This window comes from Trachypithecus francoisi, unplaced genomic scaffold, assembly GCF_009764315.1.
Source record: "Trachypithecus francoisi isolate TF-2019V2 unplaced genomic scaffold, Tfra_2.0 Lachesis_group1, whole genome shotgun sequence".
Taxonomy (NCBI): domain Eukaryota; kingdom Metazoa; phylum Chordata; class Mammalia; order Primates; family Cercopithecidae; genus Trachypithecus; species Trachypithecus francoisi.
In genome coordinates, this window is record NW_022681454.1 from 168,306,772 (window position 1) to 168,333,207 (window position 26,436).

Below are 26,436 nucleotides of genomic sequence, written 5' to 3' on the forward strand. Positions count from 1 at the left end.
GTTTATAAATTTTTTGTAGAGATGGAGGTCTTGTCATGTTCAAAGTAGAGCCATATACAAACATAAAATGTACCATCCACCGTTTTAAGCATTCAGTTCAGTCGTATTTAGTATCTTCACAATGTTGTACCAGCAATCGCCCAAACTATTTCATCTTGCAAAACTGAAACTCTAGATTCATTAAACAACTCTCCATTCTCCACTTCCTCTTTCCACTGAGAACCACCTTTCTACATTTTGCTTATATGACTTTAGCTGCTCTAAATTCATATATAAGTAGATTCATACAGTATTTGTCTTTGTGTAATTGGCTTATTTCACTTAAGAAAGTTCTCAAAGTTTATCTATGTTATAGTATATGCCAGGATTTTCTTCCTTTTTAAGTTTGAATAATATTCCATGGTATGTATATAATATTTTGTTTCTCTACTCATCCATTGATGGAAATGGGTTACTTTCATATTTTGAAACATAAAGGCGGGTAACTTTATTTTGGATTTTCCAGCCTCCAGAACTGTGAGCCAATACATTTGTATCCATTAAAAATGACCTAACTTGTGGTGTTGTGTCATAGAAGCAAAATACAGACTAAGATATGGATTTTACCACAATCAAAAGCTAAAAGAAGAAAAGACTGGTGACATTTTGGGGGAGGAAATAGATGATGGATGCACAGTGTGCGGAAGACCTTGTGGTATTATGACATGAGTTGAAAGTATAACCTGGGTAAATACAATGAATTAGCCTTCAATCATCTTTTCAGTTATGTAAGAGACGAGAGGAGTCATTCTGAATAACCAACCTGATGTTTTCTTGAATGGATCTTTGGGTGAAATATGGCTACAAGTGAGCTATATTAGCTGCATTGTAAAAAATATGACCATATTATTGACTGTCATTAAGAGAAACAAAGAGATCACTGTCTTAATTTTTGCTAGAATTTCTAGTGATAATAAGTGAGGAATGAGAGACATTTTCCCGTCTACATGGAACTTGCATGTAGTGGGTGGTGGTGGGGTGGGCAATAAAAATGTTATCAGAAATAAAATAATCATTTCAGATGGTGATATGTATTTTGAACTAAATTTATAATTTAATGGGATAGGAAGCAACTGGGGAGAAGAGAGCTAACTTAAGAAAAGAGTATCAGAAATGGCCTGGTGTCTTCAGGAAACACATTTTAGGCAGAGAGAAGGGCACAGTTTTATTTGACATAAGGATTATGGTAACCACATCGTTAATAACCACAAAAGCACAATGTTGAAATAAATAAATAAGCATTTCATTTGATATCAAACATCTTTGTTAACAACTTATCTGAAAAAGTATACAAAAGTGAAGTAAAGGCGGTAAATGATAAGCCAAACAGAACACTGAAACCAAATATAACAATACATATTTTCTTGATGTATTCAGGCGATACATTTAATTTTATCTATATTGAAGTTGAAAATGCAAACATGAAAGGGATCCCTGGGTTCCATAAGAATAGGAGGGAATAGGAACGCTGCTTGAGGAGGACAAGAGAAAGATAAACGTTTTATCTATATCTTCTCTCTGAAGGAAAATAAAATTCCAGAGCATGAATATGTTTGCAGATGAGATTGCTGATGCTGTATGGAATCTCAGAGGGGTGATAAAGAATTTTGCAAAGCTGCTAAGAGATTAATGTTGAGAATATTTTCAAGTTTATTAACAGGTAGATTCTGTGAATTAAAGGAGCTTAACACCAAATCCATACAATTCTAGAGTAGTTAAGATTACATCTGGGAGCAGGTAGAGCAGGAAGCTGTGGTCAGTAGGAGCCAGATTAGGGTCATAAAGGAAAAGCCATGCTACATTTATATCATATTATACTCTAATTACCAACTATGCTAGAATATTAAGGGATACTACAGTGTTCTCAGCAAGCTATCTGATGAATTCTAATGTTTTTCTTATAAACAAGGATTCCAAAATGTTGAAATTGATATCAATTTAAGTAGTTCATAGCTGATTGAAAAAGCAGTTGTTGATTTTTTCAGTAGTAATAAATCAAGACAAATACCTCTAGTGCACTGTTGCAAGACTTTCAGTCCTGTCCTTCTGGGAGTGTGTAATGATATATTGTTCAATTCTCTGGGTGATTAACCAGTAGAGACATGGATCATCAAAGTAGAATTATGTACTAAACCTAGTAAGATGATCTTTAACTAGAAAAAAAAGGTAAAATACTTTGTATTTATCCAAGGGAACCAATTTAGTAAACATGGAATGGGGGACATAGAACTTAGTTGTAGTACTCACCTGACTGTAGATGTGTTCTGAGTTAAGAGTGTTTTGCAGCTATCTCTAATGTATGTGTGATCTGAAACTGCAATAGTAACAGAATGATTGGCACTGTCACCAGTGGGAAGCGCTACACTGCAGTCTCGATTTAGGCCAATTTTAATACATGGAAAGACGTCTAGGAGAAAGGAAATAGGCAAAGGAGGGAACTCTAAGTCTTTTCACATGAGAAAACAAATGAAATTACTGGGTATGTTTAACTTGCAGAGATAATTTAAGAATACCACAGTTACAATATATACATATTTGGAAATCATCATATAGATTTTTAAATGACCGATGGTTGTATGAAAAGTTTGTGAGCTATTAAATCATATTGTTTTCTCTGTCCACTTCACAGTTGTGTGACCTTGGGAAAGTCACTTAACTTCTCGAAGCATAATTTGACCATATGATTGACTGTGGTCAATATGCTTAGAATACTTGATGATCAGTAAAAATTCAACCTAGAAAGATGTGGACAGATTAGAAGAGAATGGCCATTGGTGTTGCATAAGATGGAATATTTAATGTTTAAGTGGGGATTTATTTTATAAGTAGTGAGTTCATTGGTGTATAGTTTTGTCTTGGGAGGACTTCTGTTTTCTAGCTAACACTGTAACTGCAGAGGTTTAAGCAACAAATACTCAGAAAACAAGAACCATCTGTATTTCTCACTAGGCAAACAAAAAACATAATATTATTTTGAACAGTATCCAAACTTTTAAATTATGAAAGAGCTTGGATGACAGTAGAGACTATTATAAAATAATTGTGAAAAATCATCACCAAATCTTATCTTTTGCCTTAGGTAATTTAGCGTAAATTCCAGAGTAAGTGATCTGAGTAATGTCAAACATGTTTTTAAATGAATCTGAGAAATTAAAATCATAAAAACCTCTCATCTCTCTTTAGAATTTTCTATCCCAAAACCCCATTAAAGTGTATTCTATCCTTAGATATGTCTATCCAACAATACTATTAAAGTATATTTCAAGTTTCTGAAAGCTTTTGCTAGTGTTTTTTGTTTTTTTTTTTTCAAGTTGACCCTTAAAAATCACTCTGCAATTTGAGAGATTTAGGCTGTTCTTTTTGGCAAGCAGTACTTCTTCACTGAGTTATTTTCTTATATTTTCTTTTCAAATCTAAATAATTTTTTTTTAACTTTTACGCATTGGTGAGGTTTTCCACTTTTATTGTCTACATTCCTCTTTTTTTTGAGATGGAATTTCACTCTTGTTGCCTGGGCTGCAGTGCAATATACTCCTCTTTAGATATGAACTACAGAATTAGACCTTTTAGGGAAATAGTAATAGTTTATGAATCATGTGTCATCAATGGCTCTTAATTGTTATTCTGATTCTAGGAAACTATTATCCAATATTTTTACATGATTAAAAAAATCCTTCATGGCTTTTTTTTTTTTTTCAACTGGCAAATAAAAAAAACAGTTAGGAATTTTCCTTTTAATGTAAATAAAAAACAGAAAATTAAGTCTTGAGTTTTTTTCCTGCCTCTAGTCCTGTACACCAACTTCCACCAAACATTCCTTAGGGATATAGTCTAGGTCTTAATATAGTCAGTTGTGCCCCCTTCTCTTCTATATTAGTTATTTGTTTTGTATCAAATAAAATAATTTATAATTGCATTTATGTAAAAATGTATTTGTGATATAAATGAAAACGTATCTGTTGAAAATTACCCCATGTTGCTAGCACTTCATACAGGTTAAAATAATTCAGGTAATGGCATCTGATAAGTTATCAGTAAACTAATGCAATCTAATCCTGAGAAGGAAAGTTAGTGATCACTTTAGTAGTTTATCTTCACTAGGAACTTTCCTTGGTTTCATTTATTACAATCAAGAACTGAACATAAAAATTGAGGCTCAAATTTAAAGCAGTTAGTGAAAAGTCTTCATTGCAGAATTCTCTGTGTGGCATATATGGGTTGATATTTTTATTGTTATTTTCTTAGGTTTCTCCTAATAAAATATGAATTTTGAGAATAAAATGTAAATTTTGGAGATGCATATTGTCATGGGAACTGGCCTATGTCTTCTTACTGACCTTGAGATCGAAAAATGAGTATTAAAAAGAGAGAGAAATAAATGAACGTAACACATTTCCTTCATACCAAAAGCAAACATTTATAATATTTATCCCAGAATGAAGTTGAATTAAGTATGTTCTAGATCAGAGGAATAAATAGTATGTTGAACTTCTGACTGTTATACAAGCAGTTGCATGAAACTCTGTTGTGATTTGAGGAATAAGCACATTCCCAGAGAGGCCTTTATAATTTGATAAGGGAAGCATCTGAACTTGGAACATATGAACGGGGCCACATTCTTTCCTTTGACTTTAGTGGAATTCTCAGTGATGGGTTAGCTTTCTAAATTACTGTAACGGCAAAGATTCAACTTTAGTGTAGTTATTTTATTTTTATTTTAAATGGCAGCAGAGTGAAACACTATGATAAATACCACTTGTGTTGCAGCAAATACATTTTTACACCTAAATATTGAAGAAGACAAAATGTTGATTTTCTATTTTTTTTTTTACCTTTAATGACTCTACCCTCCATGAATAAACTAGATTAATCATATTTTCCAAATAGCCTCTAGGAAACATATTGTTAAAATATCACAGAGTTCCTTATTGTCTTTCTCTGTTTCTCTTCTTCCTCTATCCCCAATTTTTCTGAAACTTGATGATGCTGTCTTTCTCTGGCTCTCTTTTGGTTGTCATTTTCTGTGCTATCTCCAGAAAGCTCACTGATTTTCATGTCTCCATGCTTATTCATGTCTCAATAAGCAGTATTTCTAAGGTTATGTCTCTATATTTGCACAAACATTCTTAATTCAAGCTCTATCTTAAAATTTCCCATAACCCAAAGTAAATTTTTAATGGAACATATATTTTCACAAAAAACACAGCATGGTTAAACAGACATCAGCTTGGACCCACTTTTTCCGTGAATCGCCTTCTTTTTTTCAGATTAATGTAGACATAGCAATATTCAGTTCTCCTGATTGAGAGGAAACTTGAGGAAACCATCTTTATGCATAATTCTTCTTTTTATATAGCAAATATTTGAACAGGTTTTCAAAATGTTTTCTGTTGTTCCCATCATTATTATCTCTGCTCTTGGAAATTCTCATTAATTTATAACAAAGTTAGCTATTTACGTGGATGTTTTTCCCCCGGGCTTCCTTCTTGTTTTCAAATAAAGGTTTTGTCTGAGTTTCCTTTCCATAACTATGACTGAAAAAGATAGAATAGATCAGGATTTTCTTTCATTACTTTTAACCTGGCATACTATGATTGTTTCTATTTCTTCATTCTGTATGTTTTATATTCAATCAATCTAATTTTTTAATTTAAATTATTTCTCCAGGGACGTGTCTAGATTCTCAGATTTTTCAAAGCACCAGTTTTAGGGGTTTTTGTGATTCTTTGGATACTCTGTTGTGTCTTTTTGTTCTTTTTGAATAGAATGCTTAGTGAAATCGTTTCTACTAAAAAAAATCTGGCTTAGTTGCATCTAGAAATTTTGATATATTGTGCTTTCATTGTAACAACATCAAGTTTTTCTTAATTTTCACCTTTAAACAAATAGTCATTTAGTACATGTTTTTCATTCCAGTTATGCAAGTGTATATTAATATATACTAATGTATGGGAACTTATAATAACTTACAGTAATTCTATATTGTTATTGGTTTCTAATTTTATAACATGTTGATTCATAAGAGGTTACTGAAACTTCCTCAGTGGTGTATAACATAATCAATTTTTGTAAATGTTTCCATATGGTAAAAACAAAATTAAACGAAGAAACAGTAAGAATTCTCTCTATGATTTGTTTTGTTCAAATATACTGTGCTTGTATAATCCAGTAAATTGTTGATTTATCTGTTTTTTATGCAGTTCATCCTGATTTTGCTTAATATATTTATAAGTTATATGGTTAAATACTTATATTTTCCTAATTATAGATCAATTTTTTTTCTTTCTTTTTTTTTTTTTTTTTTTTTAGAAAGACTCTCACTCTGTAACCCAGGCTGAGTGCAGTGGTGCCATCTTGGCCCACTACACCCTCTGCCTCCTGGGTTCAAGCGATTCTCCAGCCTCAGCCACCCGAGTAGCTGGGACTACAGGCAAGTGCCCCCATGCCTGGCTAAGTTTTGTATTTTTAGTAGAGATGGGGTTTCACCATATTGGCTAGGCTGGTCTCAAATACCTGACCTCAAGTGATCCACCTGCCTTGGCCTCCCAAAATGCTGGGATTAAAGGCATGAGCCACTGTATATTGATTTTTTACCAGCATGCTACTCAAGTATTTGTGCCTCATAATTTTTTTCTGACATTAATTTTTTTCTGATTAAAATTATTCTGGACTTTTTCAAGGTACATTTCTCACATATACATTTTTTAAAATTTTTCTTCACTAAATTATTATTTTTTTTGCGTGGTACTCTTAGAAAGTGTCTAGTTGTCAACATATTGTTGGATCTTGGTATTTATTAACATCTAGCTTGAGAATCTCTTTTTTTCCTAAGTGAATTTAACCCTTTTATTCTATTTTTATTCTGTGATATTATCCTTAACTCATCCTTTTTTTTTTCCTCATCAATTTCTAATGTAAGTCTTCTCTTACTCTGGATTTTCCTTGCATAAGCCTCTTCCCCAGTAATTTCTTTTCCTCTAACTAGGAATTTTGTATCATCTATGGTTTCAATTATAAGTCGTAAATATGTACTTTTGAGGGCATAGGACCATTGATAGTTTAGACAAGATAGTCTTTTCTAAGTTAGTTATTCATTGCTAATTTTGTTCTTCTCTTATTCACTTTCTCCTCTGTTTTAACAGTATACCATTAACATTTGCTTATTACCTTTAATTGAATTATTATATTGGCATAAATATAGTTTATATCATTATATTTCTGGTAGGCTCTGAAATTCTTGAAAGCAGAGACTTTTTTGCTTCATCTGTTGTTATACCACCCAACATAATATGTGGAATATATTAGGTATTTGGTAAATATTTTTCAATTGATGCCTAAATGAAAGAATATTTCCCAGGCCACTTGGAACAGTCTTAACCATTGACATATACTTATTGAACTTTTACTGAATTTAAGGAAGTTGTACCATTACAAGCCATTAAAGTGTTTGCTTTTAAATTTTGTTTCCTTTTTGCCTGCTTCCCATGTCTTAATATTATTGAACATTTTCTTTTCTTCCTTTTTGCAGTCAGATTTCATTGAAAAGTGGACCCTGGGATTCTTACAGCTCTTGCTTTCCAGTAGGTTAAACATTTTTTGCCTACTTTCCAGTGGGTTCCACTGATTTACAATCTTTTATCTTGACATTTTAGCCACTATTTAAAGAGAAAGAAAAAAATAGATATAAATTTTTCTTAAAACATATATATATACACACATATATGTAGATTCATATGTATGAATATATATATACACATATATGCATATGTACACAGAAATGTAGGTATTTCTTAATATATGTATGTATTATATATTATATGTGTGTGTGTGTATATATATGTAATTGTCCTAAAAAAGTTTTAAGAAAAAAAAGTCTTCAGAAGCTTCTACTTTGACTGACATTAGCATCTGCTGTGGGAGTTTAATAAACAAAGTCTCTATGGTGAGCTAAATTAAAATTAATTCCTAGTAAGAGCAGGAAGTACTTAATGACTGAAATATTAACCCCTTAAACAACCCACTCGTATTTCTTATAGAGGAATTAAGAAACAAAGGGGAAAAGAAAAGAGACTCTCTTTTCTTATGTTGAGAAATGTTCTGAGAAAGGCAGCCACATGAGAGGTCTTACTATGTCAGCTTTTGTGCCCTGCAAAATAGCACCAGTAAGCTTTCCTTACTCAAAACAGAAGCCCAGTGATCTAACCAACCCTGAGGCACTGTACTTTTTCTCATCTTTCTTTAATAAGTAACATTCGTGGAATAAGAGATTTCACTCACTGCTCCCACTTCCTCATCACTCACCTAAAAAAAAAACAAAACCTTTTTAGATTCCAGCTTTGACCATCATTAGTCTAATCACATTTGTCTTTGTTAACAGTAACAGTTGCTTTTTTCAAGCACCTTACGAAACTTCCTTTGCAGCATTTGATTTTGTTACACAGAACTCCTTCACAGTCCTTTCTCTTCTGAGGTTGAACAGTGTTGATTTTAATCTGCCATCCTTGCCTTTGTCTGGAATTTTTTCCAACAACTTCTAAATGCAGGCATTTCTTAAGGGTCTGTTCTTGTTCGTGTTTTGTTTTCCTCTACATTCTCCTCTTCAGCTATTTCATCTGATTCCTTGAACCACTCTGTATATGGCTTTTAATAGTTGATCTTCACTTTTCACTCCCTCTTTGGCTTTAGACCTAAATTTCCCAGATCTCAAACATATTAAGATGGATTTTATCAATTGTCCCATCAACATTTGTTTCTCATCCCCTGTTCCCTTTCTTCGTCAGTGCTTCTAAACTGATCCCATTTGTCTAAGCTTTTACGCTCGGACACACAGGAAGTCAGTGACTTCACATCCACTGTGAATCAGCCTCTCCTGTTTCTACCTTCCACATAAGTGTGCTTTATCCTACTTTCTGTTCTTTTTGCTGGAAAATTATGAAAACTTCTTAAATAATCTTGGTTCATTTAACTAAAATAATCTTTAAGAGGTACAGCAAGGACCAAACAATTTTCTTGCCCCTTATGTGTTGAACCATTCCTCACACCTATTGATTAATATCCAGGCCCCGCCCCCGGACTTAGTAATTAGGGTGCCACTTAGAGGGTCGTGCACATTTTTTAAACTCTATGCCCTAAATGTACTTAATTTTTCAACGAAGATATACAATCAGCCTGTCCTCAAATTGTCCTTCTTCAATTTCAAAATCGACTCTGCTGCTTCTCCCCACATAGATTGATTGCTGAGTGGCTCCCCAAATTTTAATTTATTTTATTTCCTCTCATTTACGTGAGTACTTTATCCATATGTGTGATAATTATTTAAGAACTACTTATAAAAATAATCAATTTAAATTTTCTGGGGAGGAGTTATCAGAGAAATTCATATTTCCACTTCTTAAGTAAAACCAAATGGGAGAGGGAGGGCGATAGTCACGTTGCCCCACAAAGTTGGTCCGCCATCTGGTGACAACTCCATCACACTACAAGCCTTGTCTTTGACACATGGAGTCTGAGGATCGGCCTTCAAATTTTCCTCAAGGAATGTGTCAAACAGTCCTTTTATTCCCCCTCGTATAACATATTGTCATAAGAGAAAATATTGCATATTGCTTAATTTTTATATGAGATTAAACACTGTAAACAATTAATTTAGGTCTGATTATATAGATCAGAGAAAGGGTAGGATGTGAAAATTTCACCTGTATTAACCTTAATCAGTGAGACATATGGGTCTACTTTGAAAGAAGAAATTTAGAGGAATACCTGAAAGTTTAAATAAATCTGTGAGAAAGTGTGAGAAATTTTGTCTTCTGAGATAACATACATAACATACCCAGCAGAGTGACATTAAAATAATAAACATTGGTTATCGGAAGCAGCATAAGTTTGGAGGCAGTTTGTCATTGTCACCTTTGTGAATTGGAGCCGAATATTCAATCATTCAACATGACCATTTTCACATTTGAAAACACAGGGATAACAATATCTTTGTTGTCAGTATAAGAAAAATATATATAGATACTTGGTTGATAAGAGGCTCCCAATAAATAAGTGATAGTTTGTTTTTAATGATTGCCATCCTTTTCACTTCTGATGATGTATATGGAAACGTGTATCTAAATTTCAAGCTTTAAAAATCTGTTATTTCTAGATCCTCAATTTGTTTCTTTCTCATAGTGTAGAGTACATGTACTGGTAGGCGTCATTATTTTCAGCACCTGGTGAAAGGTTATATGCCTATTCAGTAAATATATGACCAAAATGATTACAAAATAAATTAGCCATCCTAGGCATTCAAAGTTTGTATCTACTATGTTGTAAAAGTATTTTAAAAAGTAAGTGGTTCATACTTACAGCTTTCCAGTTGCATTATACATGTTTGTACGTCCATGGGAAAATTCTTGAGATCCATTGGACAGGAAAGTGTTAATGTTAATCTGAAAGTGAAAGTAATTTTTTTAAAGGAAATTTATGACATCACATTAATACTCTATTGTACAAGAGAAACAATGTTGCTTTGGTAATGACTAACTCAGATTTAAGTAAAAATTTCTCCAACTTATGTATCTTACTTACTATAAAATAGCCCTTATACACAAATCTGGCTTTGGTGGACTGGGGGTTGGATAGCTTCATATCTTAGGTTGGTGCAAAAGTAATCATGGGTTTTGCCATGAAAAGTGCTGGCAATACAGCAATTACTTTTGCACCAACCTAAATATAAACATTCTGTCATATATATCTATGCGTTTATTTGTTCAGGTAGAAGGGCTGTGGATGTCTAGAAAATGTCTGTATTCCAAGACAACACCCTCCAAAGAGAAATTTGAGACTAGATCCTATAAAATTAATGCCAAACGTCAAAAGATATCTTTTCTTGCAAACCACATGCAATACTCGAGAGGCACTGGAGTTCTAAACGTGGAAAAGCAGCGTGGAGAGGAGCAATCATATGTAACTTTCAGTTATCATTCTAACGACCCTGACGTTGTCAGTGAACATCCAGCAGTGTATTTGGCAAAGTGAATCTGGAGGACTTAAAAAGTTCAGCCTCACGTTCCCTGGTGTGGGATAAGGGAATCATTAGGGTCAGGAAATAGCCCTTTAGAATATTCATGATCTGATTCTATGCTCATCAAATAAACTTCTGATTTGGCTTCACAGGAAGGATAACCTAGATGCTGTATACCAGTGTTCTGCTCATTGGAAAGGCTCTCCTCCAACTTCCAGAGAGAATCAGTGTTTGGATGAACCGAGGCAAGATGGTGCACTTCCGGGTTCTTCATCCCCCCGCCCCCACTCAACTTTTCCCGCGCGGGCGAAAATGCAGCCGGCGACCCGGGAAGGTGCAGACCAACTAGGCATGCGCCAGGTGATGTCAATCCGAAGAGACCAAGATTTACCTGGTCGCACCTGTGGAACGCCCCCCGACAGGCCCGTGCCCCGCCTGTTGCCCTCCCACTCCTAGAAAAGCCGCTCCGGAGGGACGCCACGCGCTGGCCTTCCTCAGTCCTTCACTCCTGTCGGGATGTCAGGACTCCAGGAAGGCCATCCGAGAGCCCCACGGGGGGACTCTGTCGGCTTTCTTTGCCGGAGGCCGACAGACCTCTTCCCCACACCTTAGGTGACCAAAATAAACTTGCAGTTTTGCTCCTACACTTGCCTAGTCGCTGGTTCTTTTGTGCCCGCTCTGGTGGTCTTAGAAAAACAAGTCAGTTGGTGCCGAACCCGGGAGGAGACCCCTCCTCAGGGCCCCAAGGGTCTGGGGAGCCTCCTCCTCCTCCTCATTCCACGCCGCAGACGGACCAGGACCTGAGACCCGCTTCCCTCACTCTCACGGCCTCTCTGGGGTAAGTGCCCTTGTCTCCTCTTTACCTCCCTCGGCCAGAAATCCTGTGCAGGTCCGAGGTCCATTTGGAGCCACCAAGTGGCTCGGGAGACCCGTTCAGGACGGAGACGTCTGCCCAAAGGTAATCTCCACTTTGGCACCATGAGCCTCCAGTCTGTCTCTGCTGGTTCCAAAGGACGCTTTGAAGCCAGGCAGGGATCCATTTCCATTTCCATTGTGTAAGTAAAGAAGAAACAAACGGGAAACCCCCCAGTCCAAATTTCCAAAGAGCACCCCCTTAGGGTGCCTCCTAGCCAATTTAAAAACCTTACAGCTTGAACAAGACCTTAGGAGGAAGCGGTTAATTTTCCTTTCCACTGTGGCGTGATCGACCTCAGCAATTTCTGCCAGCGGCTAGGCAAGTGGTCCCAAATTAATTACGTACAAGGCTTTTGGGCCTTAAGCTCTCGTCCCTATACTCCTCCTTCTCTCCCCGCTCTCTCCACCCCCTACCTTCCTGCCCAGACTCCTCCTTCCTCCTCCTTATCTACTAGTAATCCACTCAGTCCTGTACTTCCTTCCGGTCCCCCAACTGGCTGTCTTGAGTCCCCTATCTCTGCCCACACCCTCCTACAGTGTTAGCACCTTTGCGAGAGGTGGCTGGGGCGGAGGGGGTAGTCAGAGTACATGTCCCCTTTTCACTGGCCGATCTTTCCAAAATTGAGAAGCGTTTAGGTGATTTCTCAGCTAATCCTACCATATAAAGGAATTTAGATACCTTTGTCAGGCCTATGACTTAACTTGGCATAACCTCCAGGTTATCCTAACCTCTACCCTAAACTGACTGAGGTTCTAACCCAATATACCCGTTGGATCCGGCCTCCCCAACAGGGGCCACCATTTTGGCGTCTTATTTCATTTCTCAATCAGCTCCTGACATTCGTAAGAACTTCAAAAGGTAGAGGATGGTCCACAGGCACCAATACAAGACCTGGTTAAATTAGCCTTTAAGGTCTATAACTCCAGAGAGGAGACGGCAAGCTCGCCTTGAACAGAAGTTACAGCTCCTAGCAGCGGCTTTACAGCCCAGTCATAACCCCAGGCCAGAGAGTACACACTCCGCAGACCCCAAGGCTACAAAAGGAGCCTGCTATAAGTGCGGCAAGGCAGGACACTATGCCAACAGGTGTCCGCAAGGTCCCCGAGCCCCAACGCAGCCTTGCTATAAGTGCAAGGCATCAGGACATTGGGCCAGTGAATGTCCTAACCCTAGTCCACCAGCAGCCCCCTGCCCTGCTTGCCAGCAGAGAGGACACTGGAAGTCTGATTGCCCCACCCTGAGAACAGGTGCTGCGTCTCCACGTGACCCCCTTTCCCAGGATCCTGGGAGCTCCTTCCAGCTCCTACATCTGGACGACAACTACAACTGAAGGTGCCGAGACTCGGGGACCCCCATCACCCTCGCCGAGCCGCGGGTAACTCTCCTGGTAGCGGGTAAGACAATCAATTTTTTAATCAACAGCGAGGCTACCTATTCTGTTTTGCCCTCCTTCTCTGGACCTAGCCTTCCATCCAATATCTCTGTAGTAGGAGTAAGCGGAAAGCCATCCACTCCACAAAAACTCCACTCCTTAATTGCTGCCTGGCCAGCAACTACTCTGCACACTCGTTCCTCATTCCCAGCTAAAAAGGGCCCCTACCGAAAGCAATCAGTGGAAATCAGTTTGGCTTTCCCCCACTCGCCTCAAACTTCCTAAATTTTCTTAACTATCTCATACTCCTCAACCTTGCTGGGACCTTCCTTCTGGGTTTTTCCCCTATTCCAACAAATGCTTCCATTCCTCATTCCTATACTAATACTGTGCCTTATTTTATTTTTCATCCGTGCGTCCAAATGCCAACCATGGGCCCCGACCTTAACGACGCCCCTTAACAGCAGGAAGTAGCCAGACAGACCGCGGCGCCCCTTTATCACTATTACCAATAAAAGGTTGGACTGTTTGGATGAACGGAGGCAAGATGGTGCACTTCCGGGTTCTTCATCCCCCCCCCCAACTTTTCCCGTGCGCGCGAAAATGCAGCCGGCGACCCAGGAAGGTGCAGACCAACTAGGCATGCGCCAGGTGATGTCAATCGGAAGAGACCAAGATTTACCTGGTCGCACCTGTGGAACGCCCCCGACACACCCGTGCCCCGCCTATTGCCCTCCCACTCCTAGAAAAGCCGCTCCGGAGGGACGCCACGCGCGGCGTTCCTCAGTCCTTCACTCCTGTCAGGATGTCAGGACTCCAGGAACGCCATCCGAGAGCCCCACGGGGGGACTCTGTCGGCCTTCTTTGCCGGAGGCTGACAGATCTCTTCCCCACACCTTAGGTGACCAAAATAAACTTGCAGTTTTGCTCCTACACTTGCCTAGTCGCTGGTTCCTTTGTGCCCGCTCTGGTGGTCTTAGAAAAACAAGTCAATCAGTATGTTGATATTCCAGAAAATTCATCACCTTTGAATATTTTTTGCTGGAAAAGCATTCTACCCCGATCTCTTCAGGGTAGTTTTTGTAGTTCCTAGACCTGAGAAAGAGCTGGTGGGATCCACTCAAGTTTGTTCAAATGAAGTTCTTTTCTGAGAACTCTTCAGCAAGCCTCTTGTATTGAGAACATTCCCATGGAAATTCATTGTATTCATGAGCACCCTAGGTGGATTAGTTTACTTAAACTTCCTGACCCTAGGCAGATTACTCAAATCCCCTATTTTGCAGTTTTCTCATCTTTAAAATGAAGATAACAATAGTACGTACTCCAGAGAGTTGCTATGAGCAGTACTTGAGTTAACACACATAAGTGCTTAGACAAGTGCTTAAGCCATAGCAAACACTCAACAAACAGTGGTTATTAGTGATTATTAGTATATTCAACCACTCCTAGACCCCTTCATTTACTCATCCCCCAAATTCTATGGTGTGGGCACAAAGATGACTAAATTAAATTACATATTAAGAACTATTTAGCCAGGTGTGGTGTCTTACGCCTGTAATTCCAGAGCTTTGGGAGGCTAAGACAGGAGGTTCGCTTGAGCCCAGTAGTTTGAGATCATCCTGGGCAACATAAAAATACTCCATCTCTACAAAAATATATATATATATTTTAAGTTAGCCAGGTGTGGCATGTGCGCCTGTAATCCTGGCTACTCAGGAAGCTGAGGCAAGAGTATGACTTGAGCCCAGGAGGTTGAGGCTGCAGTGAGCTAGGATCACACTGCTGAACTCTAGCCGGGGTGACAGAGCAAGACCTTGTCTCTTAACAAAAAAAAAAAAAAAAGAAAGGAAGGCAGGCAGGAAGGAAGGGAGGAAGGAAAAGGAAGGAAGGGAGGAAGGAAAGGAGGGAGGGAGGGAGAGAGAGAAAGAAAAAGAAGAAAAAAGAAAGGGAGGAAAGAAAGAAGAAGGAGGAAGGACGGAAAAAGAAAGAAGAAAGGAAGAAAAAAGAACTGTTTAAGCTTTAACAAATAGCCCGCAGCTCTACTAAATACAACCACATTCTTCAAGCTGACACTTTTATGTAGACCATAGACATAAAGTTAGAATGATGTATATTCTACAGAGATTATGCTTGGTGAGCTAGTTCTAATTAACATAATTTGGGACACATAAATGGACAGACAGTGAAGCTGCTGAATTTTTAAGAGTCTTAGGAGGATAATCTGCTAATTCATTTGAGTCAGAGTCCATAACACACTAGAATAATTCATAGAGTTCAATATTCAAAAGATTTTTCTCCTGGCTCAGTTAGGTTAAGTATGATTGTGTAAATTTACAAAGTTCTCTCTTAAAAAGGCAATTGTAAAATTAGGTAGACACAGTGTTCTTTGCCTTGTGAAAGGACTTATTAGAAGTGTATGCACACATAAATTTTGAAGGTACACACATTAATTTTCTGTATATCCAAGGCTCTCAGCCAGTTTCAAACCCTGACTTGCAAAATTAATTCTGTGACCTTTTGTTTGGGAGTAAATAGCATTCTCAGAATCTTTTCCACGCTCTCACCATGCATGTGATGTCAAATTCATATCCTGGCTATTCTTCTGGCATAAAAAAAGAGACATTACATAATTCTAAAAAAATAGCACTTGAAAGGAATTATTTGGCAAAGAAAAACACAGCTTGTAGGACTTCTGTCATAAATCATATCCTGAAAAAAATCTATTCATCGACTTTTCTTTCTTTTTGTTTAAGGTACGACACAATTGCTCCTTTCACAGCATATTGAAAAACATGTGTCAACTTGGTGGGTATGATACTGAATTTCTTTATCAAAACACTATGTATAAAGATAGGTCTTGACCACATCAAAAGAAAACTAAATCAAGAGGCAATTAATCACATTCTACTGTTTTGGCAATGAATGTTTACTTGTCTAAGAGGGACACTAAGTTCTCTTTCTGAGACAAGATACATAACAGGATATGGCGTTTCTTCTTTTCCTTTAAGAAGTCTTGGGAAAGACTTTTAACATTAGTACTTTGTGAAACAGTAATGTTTAAAAAGCTGATAATAATCTGTGACAAACAATTGACCTCATTAAAATTCAATTATTGCACATTTTTGAACAAGCATTGTTTAATGTGTCTATCTCAACCACTAGTTGAATTAAAAAATGTTTGCTGACTCTATTACAGACTTTGTATATAAATGAGTATTTTTATTAGATACTAATGTTTCTGTTTAGTGTCATAAAAACAATGAACTCAATTAGCAATTTAATCAGTTTTAATCTATATTATCTGTAATATCATATTAGATAACACATCTATTAGGCAATGTTTACTGTGCAGTAGGCAGTATTTTAAGCACTTTATAAATGTTAACTCATTTACTGGGCACTACAAATTTCCAAGAATAGGTAAATGATATTACCCTGTTTTAAAGATGAGGAAACTTAGAGGTTAAGTAACTCACCTGACATTTACACAGCAAAAATTGTTACAGCTGAATTTGCAGCCCTGGGGTTCTAGTTCTAGATTTCGTGCTTTTAACCTTTAAGTATCCTGCCTCTCAAAAGCATTGAAGCATTTTCATTAAAATGAGTTCTGTAATTAATATGACATCTTAAATTTTGTATTTCTTATAAGAAATTATACATTGCATGCACATATCAGTTATTAAATTTAAAGTAAAACATGTATAAATAATTTTTATAAAAACCTGCATAAATAGTTCTTCCAAAAGAAATCAGAGAAATGTAGTTAAACTATAGAAAATATAAGGGTATCCTCAGCAATTTGATATATTTGAATGATTTGGTATATCATCATGAATGATTTTGTAAGGAGTAAATCACTCTTACGAGAGATTAGATTGCTGGAGCACTAGAAGGGAGATTAGAATCAGCTTCTGTAACCTACTTCTGGAGTTTAATTGTCATCGGATCGTAGAGACCATCATTAACTCAACAATCCATCACCAAAGCAATCACAGTATTGTTGATGGTTTATTTATGAAGCTATGGATCACTTCAGAAAAACATACATAATTACATGTATGCCAAATTCTTCTGATGACATTTATTTTATAGCATTGTAAATTGATTTCCCTTGAATAAATAGCACTTAAAAAAGCAACTGTCAAAAAAAGTTTGCTTTCTTATTTAAAAATTAATGGCTGTCAATGTCAAAAAATACCTATTATCATACAAGTAAACTTTAGTTATTTTCACAAATTTCACAGTTACTCTATTTAGCTTAAATAAAAATTAAAATTATATCATGATCTTTGTCAAGTTGCTGTGCATAGCATCTTTAACATAAATTTTCTTCCCATGATTTGATTTTTAATGCAAGAATGCTTCTGTACTATGAGTAGAAAATTTGGGTTTGTTAGTAATATTAGTAAAGTAAGAAAGTATATCATATTTAACTGCCTATGATGTGATTCCATTTTTCTGTGGTAAAGATATTACCATTTTCATTTTATAAGTGAAAAAATTGAGACTGAGACATGTTAACTTGAGAGTCCATATGGTATTGGTTTATGGATTCTGGAAAAAAACAATGTATACTTTTCTTAAAAGGTAAAAATAATAACTTTAGTGCCTATTGTATATCTGGCACTATGCTGGGTGCTTTATTTAATGTATTTTAATACATTATTTCAGGCTCAAGGTAATTAGTATTGCCATTGCCATGTATCTAAGAAGAAATGAGCCTTTTAGAAGTAAAGAGACTTAACCCAAATCACAGCTAGTCAATAGCAGACCCTCGATCTGGGCTGGGAGATATATTTCTCCTTGATCCTCTTGTGCTCCTATAACTCCTCTAGCTTGTATACCAACACCACAAAGCTCTGATCATTCTTTTATCTGAGCCATTTTCCAGGGTTGTTTATGCAGCTGATAATTTGGAGAGAGGAGAATATCTTTCACTTGGACGAAGAGAAGGCTTGCTTACAGCTTGCTATAAATGTAGTGGGTTCCCAAAGTCAGCGGTAGAAAGTGAAATGTACATGGAGTATCATATCAGGGAAATCAACTCTTGTTTTTCCTTTATGAGAATTAATAGACAATTTCAAATATTTTAAAATTCAAGCATGATATTACAGCAACTTAAGTATGTGAATGTGGGTGGTAGACAAATAGCTAAACAAAGGTTACTTCTCTGACAAGCCAGAACTGGGGGTAAGGATGGGCAGGGCAAAAGTACAACTGTTTTTCATATGTTTTATAGCATCGTGTGAATTTTTTTTTTTTTTTTTTTTTTTTTTGAGATGGAGTCTTGCTCTGTCATCAGGCTGGAGTGCAGTGGTGTGATCTTGGTTCACTGCAACCTCTGCCTCCCTTGTTCAAGCGATTCTCCTGCCTCAGTCTCCCGAGTAGCTGGGATTACAGGCATGTGCCAACATGCCCAGTTAATTTTTGTATTTTTAGTAGAGATGGGGTTTCACCGTGTTGGCCAGGATGGTCTCCATCTCCGGACCTCGTGATCTTCCCGCCTCAGCCTCCCAAAGTGAGAACTGTGTGAACTTTTAAGTGACATTCATGAATTATATAAACATTTGTGGTTAAATTAATATTCAGTGTTTACATGTTATAAATGTATAATTCTTGTTCATGATTAAGCTTGCTAGTTTATTATAGCTCTTTTATAACTTTTTGTTATATATAACATATATACACACACATATATAAACACAAATATAGGTAATAATTATGTTATATATTTCATAAAATTTTAAATATATTTAAGAATGAGGCACTAAAAACTACCTGGAGCTCAGTTAGTAGCAGATGGCTCATTGAGTAATGGTCTTAACTGTAGGATGGTAATGTGGCTGCTCAGAGGTTCTCCAAGTGCCAGAATGTAGATCTTTTCTCTTAGGCAAGTTAGTTTTCCAGATACATATATATCTATATATCTAAGACAGATATAAATGTCATACAACAGGAAAAAACAATGTGTGTATATATATGTGTGTGTGTATATATATACATATATGTATATGAAAAATATATGTGAGTGTATATATGTACATATGTGTATATATAAAATATATGTATTATATATATTATATATTAATAGTATATTTATATATGTATCATATATTATATATTATATATATATGGAAACTAACTTGCCTAAGAGAAAAGATCTATAGATTCTGGCATTTGGAGAACCTCTGGACCGCCATATTATCTATACCTGTATCTACATGTATAATCTATGTCTATATCTATCTATATCTATCATCTGTATTCTTGTCTACTGCTCAGTGGAAAAAGTTTAAGTTTGCCTTTCAGCATTTTAGGACCAGCAAGGGGTCCTGTCATTCCTATTTTCTTGCTATGATGCCTCATGACAGGTACCAGTTGTGCCTGGAACCCCTATGCCTAAAGCTCTTGAAAGAGCCTCTCCAGCATCTTCTGACCTCTTGCTTCCTTCTGAGTTCAAAATGTAAAAAGGGCAGTCTCTAACCTGAGTGCATGGGAAGGAAATCAGGAAGAGAGGGTCCACTTTTCCTACAAAGCTTAAATAAATTATACTCCTTTTAGATCTCTTCTGGCCTCTACTTTCTGAAGTCCCAGGTGGCTTACATTCCTAAAAATTTGAAAATATTAATTATTCTCTCCCTTTTGAATTCCCCAACATTGACTTAGGTTTCCACTATCTCTGTTTAAGTCAGTTTTCACAACTGCATTCATTTTTAAGTTTCCGAAATATGTTATCACTCATCTGTTGCTGTTTTTTCCCCAATACTTTCATCCTCCTGTGTGTTAATGACACTTTTATTCTTTATTCCGTTTATTTCCTTGTTTTAATAGGGTTTCAGAGGAAATACAGATAAATGTGGAAGTTCAATTAGTCGTCTTTGCAAGGACCTGCTGCTTCTTTCTTTAAAAAAAGCAGGAAAGCCAGATCTCTCATGAAACATCACAGATGCTCCATTTGTAAATTCAACAAGATTTTTTCTTTTTCTAGCACAATTTTTGTTAACAAAGAAACTGAAGATTTGAAGCATTTGAAGATTTCAAAGTCCTGTGAGATTTCCAAAAACAACTCAGAAAAAATGAATTTTTTCTTTGATTGTGCGAGCCAGGATATAGCAAACAAAAACTAGGAGCTGAGAAACCATCTGTTTCATTTGAATTCATACTGAAAGACAAAAGATGCATTTCTAAATTATTTCATACCTTTCTTCAAAATATTAGAAGAAATGTGAGCAATTCATCATGGATGATGTCATTTATAAGAGACATAATTCCAGTTTTATTCCAATACTTTAAGACAGAAAATACTTGAACATTTCCAAGGGACATAGTAGCAAGTTCTCATTAATTGTATTTAAATTATTTAACTTTTCAATACAATAAATTTAGTATTTTTTAATATAATTCATTTGAATTGGCACAGTTAAGGGTTTTAGTACAACTATCATCTTGAAATCTTCTTAATAACAAGATCTATCCTATTTGACAAATTTTTAGGATGGACAGAGTTAAGCACTTTCGGCTTTGATGTCATATTGTTAGCAAGAAGACCCTCACACGAAAAGTAGTCTAGCTTTTATATTGTATTTTGCTCAATGATCAGGGAAATACTAAAAGCTCAGTAGTATGTTCTTTATGTTGACATTGTCCAACTCCAATAAGACTCAAAATAAACATAAATATTGATAATCTTGTAAGATACATTACATACAAACACACACAACTTCAATAAATAATCTAGACATTCTATCTTTGCAAAGTGACTATTCCATGCTACCTGGTGATGTATTTTTGCAACCTATGCGACCCCAAATCTGTCTGAAGTGAAACAGTACTTCAAAATATAATTAAAAATAAAATAACACCTTTTGCAAAAATAGTTTTTAACTTAGCAGGAAGGAATGAAACTTATTTGACTTATACCCTGTCATGGGTCTCCTGATAACATTCATGAACCCACAGCACAGAAGAGTGAAGAATCATGACCTCATGTTCAGAGACTTTATAATTTAAAATATATGTATTTAATTCATAAGTAATACATAACTTGTTATGAAAAATTCAAACAACATAAAATTACATATAGCAAAATATACAGTTCCCCTTTATTCCTGCCCAAATTCCACTATTCCTATTCATTCCCAAATTGTTTGGGGTTCGTGTAAACTTCTTGTATAGATTTATATGTATGTATATTTTTACATACATAGTTATGCATATATGTATTTTGTGTGTGTGTGTGTGTGTGTATGCCTTAAATAAAAATATACAAAACATTTTTCTTGAACTGAAATATATCATGTAGGCTTACATTCAAGTCTATCTCCTGAAAGTTATTTCATAATATGGGGTTATCACTGTGTTCAGTCATGTTCTTAATAGTGAACATATAAAGGCCATTTTTGTTGCTATTTCAGTGTTTCAGTGGGTCTCTTTGTAAAGGTATCTTATCTACACATACGTATGTAATTTAGATTCCTAGAAACAGAAATGCTGAATTGAAGGATAAATGAGTTTCATATTTTTATGTATCTTGACAAATCATCTTCCCAGTTAACGTCAAGTCATGTGACCACAGAAAGGATATTAGACAACTTGAGATCTTCCCGGTCTTGTTAACTTCTGTCAATGCATTTATAAAAAATGTTTTCTCATTTGTTTCTTTCATTTTCCCCTTACATCTGTCTTATAATTTTTGCTAGAATTGTCAAATATAATTTAGGAAACTCAAAATGAGTAGGAAAGTCTATTGTATTCACTCATATTTTTGCTTCCTGTGTCCTTTTTTCCTTCTTGATATTCATATGCTCCTTCTTTTATCATTTTCTTTTTTTCAGAAAGCTTCTTTGGCCATAATTTCCAGGTAGATTCACTTGTGATTAATTCTCTGTTTTCCTTTATCCAATAATGTTTTGATTTCCCCTTTATTCCCAAAGGATATCTTCCCGGGTACAAGATTCTCAGATGAGAGTTCCTTCCTTTCAGCACCTAAAAAAATATTTGTAGCTTCTTTCGGGCTTCAATGACATCTAAAAAAATCCACTCTCATTCTAACTGTTTTGCCTTCATAAGACATCATTGATTTCTGGATGCTTTCAGGATTTGTATTTAGTTTTCAGAAGTTTATGGATTATGTGTCTTCATATGGACATCTTTGGATTTATCATGTTTGGGAATTCAACTTCTTGAATCTGTAGTCTCATGCCATTTGCAAAATTTATTAACATTTCAGCCATTATTTTCTCTAGTTTTTTAAGCTTCATACCCTTTCCCCCCTCTATCTGACACTCTGATGACATGAATGTTAGATCATTTGTTGTAATCTCACAGATCCCTGAGGCTATTTCCCAGGACCCACCACCAATCTATTCATTCTCTGTTGCTCACATTGAGTAATTTTTGTTGTTCTGTTTTATGATTCACTGATTCTCTTTTCTATCTTCTCCATTTTTTTGTTGTTCCACCCATACACTGAGTTTTCATTTCAATTACTGTATTTTTAGGTCTAAATTTTTGATTTGGTTTCACTTTATAGCTTCTATTTCTTTGCTGAGGCTTTCTAATTTCTCATTTGTTTCAAGCATATGTGTAATTGCTCACTGAAGCAAATTTATCATGGCTACTTTAAAGTCTTTGCCAGATACCTAACATTTTTGTCTTTTCCTTTGAGACAGAGACTTGCTCTGTTACCCAGGCTGGAGTGCAGTGGTGCAATCCGGACTCACTGCAACCTCTGCCTCTTAGGCTCAAGAGATCCTCCCACGTTAGTTTTTCTAGTCGCTTGGAACACAGGTGGATGTCACCTTGCCCAGCTAATTTTTTTTTTTTTTTTGTAGAGACAGGGTTTTATCATGTTGCCTGGGCTGGTCTCAAACTCTTGGGCTCAAGCGATCTGCCTGCCTCAGCCTCCCCAAAGTGCTGGGATTACAGGGTGTGAGCCAACACTCCTGGCCTCATCTTTGCCATTTTGATGTTGCCATCAGTTGATTGTCTTTTTCCATAATTATTGAACATTTATGGTTCTTTGTCTGATTTCTGGTTCTTTGTATGATGAATGTTTCTTGGTTGAAGCCTAGATATACAAATATTATTTTATTAGCACCTGGCTCTTATTTAAATTTTTTTGGTTTTCTCTGACATTACTCTGCTTTGTCAAGAGAAGGTGCTATGTTGTGTCTGTTTCCTAATCACTCTCTATACAGACCTGTGAGGGGACAGGCTTCTCCTTATTGCTGGATGTCCCACCTGGAAGCATGATGTCCACTGACACTATGGTGGGAGTGGCCTCATAACTGCTAAGTGATGTTGAAAATATTGACTGTCCTCTAAGTCTTCTCTAAAACCACCCCAGCAGGGAGGGAGGCTATGCCTTGTTTCTGCAGGGAAAGGGTAGAATTCCTGGCTCTCTATGTGGTCTTCCTGGTACTGTGAGGTATGAGGCTCACTATAGGATGGTGGGGCATGAAAATCCAGTTCATTGTTTGTGCTTTCCTGACACCATCTTGAGTTAGGTGTGATGGTATCTCAATACCACCTCGTAAGACTGGAAGTCTGGGCTCTCCATTTGGGCTTGGCTGTCTTAAGTGGGGTTGCATTTCTTCCTGCGGTGTTGGGCTGGAGTAGAGCAGTTGTCTAAAGCTTTTCTGTCTTGCTAGGCTTCCCCTTTCTTAACCTCTAGAGAATGTTAGATTTGCTAGAGAAATTTGGCTTTTGCTGGGACTTTGTTTTTTGTCTGTACCCGCTGATATTACCATGTTGCCAGTTTCTTCATCTTCAAGTCTAGGGTATATGAAGCAAAAGGAAAATCCTGGGAATTCACCTCCACATTGTTTCTCAGGTTCCAAGGTCCTTACTCAGCCTGTGCTTATGTCCAGCACTGGGCAGCAGACATAGTACATTGGGATGCAGAGATGAAGAGTAGACATGGAGTAAAGCATTATTTATAAAACCACTTTGCAGAAGAAAATTTTCAAAATCAGTAAGCTGTTAAGATTACATTTTAGAATCCTACTATTTTATCCCTGATATTGGGCATATGAACTCCAAATCAAATGCCCCCATTCCTGATGAGAAGAAAAGTTTACAAAAGAGAAGATAAGAGAGAGATAAAATAGAATGAATTAAATTTTAAGCCTAAGACCTCAATATTAAGCCTACCTTGATACCTTTTAAAACATGTTACTGGAGATAAAAGTATTTAAATATTTGGCTCTTGCTAGAAGTATAACATATTCTCCCTCTCCTAAGAAACATAACATGAATTCTTTTCTTATGTCCTGTTCTTCACAATTGAACAAAATTAGAAAAACAATTATGGAAATTTTTGAAATAATCACTTCATTTTAGAAGATTTTTTCAGATGTGACAAAAATCATCAAGTATATCCTGTAAGTAGCTATTTACTGACTCTAAATTTCTTTCATATTTAACGAACTGCTGAAGTTAGATGTATTCTAGAGTTCAACTGTCAAATTTTTTTTATTAGTGTTTAGGGTTTGGTTTTAATTTATTATTCAATATTGGTATTATTTTTTAAATGCTATATGCTCTCTTGATAAGTCAATAATGAGGAACATAAATGTAAATAAGATCTTTTCTAGGGATCATGATAAAGGTTTTGTCATCCACTTTCACATAATATAGTGATTGTTTTCTTTCCTGCCTTGTTCAAAGTTTATCAACAAATCACCACTTTGCAGCATGTTAGAAAGGAGAAAATTGAACCACTAAGGCAAAAATGCAAAAGAATGACCAGAGAAGCTCAAGGATATTTTAACAAAACATGTACCAGAAAAATAATCTATGTAAAATGGATCTCAGATGAGCAAACCTAAACATTTCTTAACGTATACATATTTGCAGAAGACACATATACATAAAAATATTATCACAATGTATGATTCTGATGCCTTTCACTTTGCCTTTAAGATTCCTGACAACCTGGCTGATACTAAGAATCACCAGGACCGTTTGTTTAAAAAGTGGATTTCTAAGAATTATTTATATAGTTCCTGAATCTGGGACTTGGGTCTGTTACTGTTGATCAGACACATTTGGGAAAGGGTATATTAGAGGAACTGAAGTGCAACAATGATAACACTTGCTCAAAAATTTCAAAACTGTCACCAAACAAACCAACCAACAAAACATGATATTCTATTTCACTGAAATCGGCAATTTAAGTCTACGACTCACCTTATTGAATAAAGAACATTTCCATTTTTGAAAATTCTTAGCAGTTTGTTGTCTGTAGTGACTTCATGAAAGTTGGCACCCTTTTCATTGGCAAAGAACAAATCAGGTTTCCAAATGGAGTCCAACATGGAGGGGTCGAGGTCTAAAGAGTCGTCAGGATACTCACTGTACGCAAGGCGGGGATCATTCCATTTCTGACGAAGAAAGATATTCACTCTGTAATCCTATGATAAAAGAACAAAAGAAAGAAAGAAAGAAAACAATGCTTTAAAAAGTTTAGAACCCATAGTGTCAATGTGGTGCCAATGCAGGCCCATCAACCGTAGAAAATGTATCCTTCTTGGGGATGGGTTGCATAGTTAATTGAGGAGGCTATACAAGTGTTGGGACAGAAGGAGGATGGAAATCTCTGTACCTCTCTTAATTTTGCTGTCAACCTAAAACTCCTCTAAATAATAAAGTCTTATAAAAAAGAGTTTTGGATCTTATGTACTGTTCTTTGGGTTTTTCTGAATTATAACAGGAATCAATGACATTCTTGGGTACTTCCATCCCCCAGGATCCTCACTGATTACCACCTAGAAGAGTCATCCTAGTTCTGAGGTTTTGTTCATATGCCTTCGGTGACCTATATGCCTCCAAAGAAAAGACCACAATTTGCATTTCTCTGATGGTGAGTGATGATGAGCATTTTTTCATGTGTCTGTTGGCTGTATGGATGTCTTCTTTTGAGAAATGTCTGTTCATATCCTTTCCCCACTTTTCGATGGGGTTGTTTGTTTTTTTCTTGTATATTTGTTGGAGTTCTTTGTAGATTCTGGATATTGGCCCTTTGTCAGATGAGTAGGTTGCAAAAATTTTCTCCCATTCTGTAGGTTGCCTGTTCACTCTGATGGTAGTTTCTTTGGC

The 26,436-nt window shown here is 36.3% G+C and overlaps 1 protein-coding gene across 2 annotated transcripts in view; it reads right to left on the minus strand.

The window, feature by feature from the left end:
• The window catches only part of GLRA3 (glycine receptor alpha 3), a 172,949-nt gene that overhangs the window by 52,743 nt on the left and 93,770 nt on the right, over nucleotides 1-26,436 (minus strand). For both annotated transcript variants that reach the window (XM_033215724.1, XM_033215725.1), the window contains exons 4-5: nucleotides 25,528-25,751; nucleotides 10,390-10,472 (exon numbers count right to left, since the gene is read on the minus strand). In XM_033215724.1, the coding sequence (XP_033071615.1) occupies nucleotides 10,390-10,472; nucleotides 25,528-25,751 (307 nt within the window). The remainder of the gene's footprint in view (nucleotides 1-10,389; nucleotides 10,473-25,527; nucleotides 25,752-26,436) is intronic.